At 47.3% G+C, this 1,244-nt stretch overlaps 1 protein-coding gene across 1 annotated transcript in view; it reads right to left on the minus strand.

Moving 5' to 3' along the window:
• Positions 1-1,010: 1,010 nt before the first annotated feature.
• rerg (RAS-like, estrogen-regulated, growth inhibitor) overlaps positions 1,011-1,244 on the minus strand; it is a 55,499-nt gene continuing 55,265 nt past the window's right edge. Inside the window, 2 exon segments of the mRNA XM_039792445.1 lie at positions 1,011-1,152; positions 1,154-1,244. The exon segment at positions 1,154-1,244 is cut by the window's right edge and continues 40 nt beyond it. Coding sequence (XP_039648379.1) covers positions 1,011-1,152; positions 1,154-1,244 — 233 coding nt within the window.

The following is a 1,244-nucleotide window of genomic DNA, read 5'->3' on the forward strand; positions in this document are numbered from 1 at the left end:
GAGTTAAGGACAATGGATTAACCTTTACATAATAGCGTTTCTCTGATCCCATTTTTCTTTGAACACTGCTGACACAACACGCATGTGGGCCGAAGCATATCACAATATCCTCCTACAGACAAGATACAGAGAGGAGACTACGAATTTTCTTGTTCATCAATAAATCCTTGGATTCTTTGCATGCTAAATAGGATGGCTTGCATGCATCATTATCATCACTGCCATGTGATTTATTTATTGATTTTAAAGAATGAGATGAGATGATAAAAACCTCAGGATCATGAAGCATCTCGTATCTCAACAGTATACAGGATTATTTTGATCCAAATGAGCTCAAAAGTCTGGACAAGAAATCATCCGTTAAGGCTCCCATGCTGAAGTCCCGACATGATTTACCTCTTCCACAGGGATTGCACTTGGGACCTTTTTTTTCTGGTGAAAAATGATCAGAGCATAAGTAAAGACCACAGTCCACATTAAATCTGTCACATAACGTCCATTTCAGAGCCAAAAATTTCTTAAAACATTTACATGAGAAGAAATGTACATTTTTTGTGTCATCAGACCGTGAACCCTGCTGATGTGGTCAGCCATCTTGTTGATGGCGTGCGGCGTGTGTGGTGGGCTTTCTGACGTCTGGCGTTGCCTGCATGGCGTTCGCGCCTAACCTGCTAACACAGCTCATAAAGCCTCTGCACGAGGTGGCTCTGCCTAGCTTTGTGTTGGTCAGCATCTTGTTGATAATACATTTGGCGTGTGGTGGAGCTGCTGACGTCTGGCGTTGCATGGGGTTGCGGCGTAGCCTCACCGCGACACAGCACAAAACCGCTCTTCTAGCTGCTGATGCTTGGTCCAGCATCTTGTTGATGGCGTGTTTGGCGTGTGGTGGAGCTCACGGCGTCAAAACCTTACCTACATGGCCTTACTTGGTATACCTCACCTGTGACACAGCTCATGGAAAGCCTCTGCCACTGTGCATCCAGCGCCTGCCTTGCCCCATGCCAAAACTGTCAGGCTACCTTCCTTCCTGCATCCACCACCTCTTCGCTGTCCACTCGTGGGTTCTTGCCCCACAGGACCAGCTTCCATTCTGTGCAACCTGCGGACTGGTCCAGATGGGACTTATTTACTAAAGGGACCAAGGCACGATACCGGTTTCTTCACCTCCTCTAGGAGACTTCGGAGTGGGGCCACCTCCTCAAAGCTTCCCCGGTCTGTGATGTCGTACACAATGACAAATCCGT

Source organism: Perca fluviatilis, chromosome 23, assembly GCF_010015445.1.
Source record: "Perca fluviatilis chromosome 23, GENO_Pfluv_1.0, whole genome shotgun sequence".
Taxonomy (NCBI): domain Eukaryota; kingdom Metazoa; phylum Chordata; class Actinopteri; order Perciformes; family Percidae; genus Perca; species Perca fluviatilis.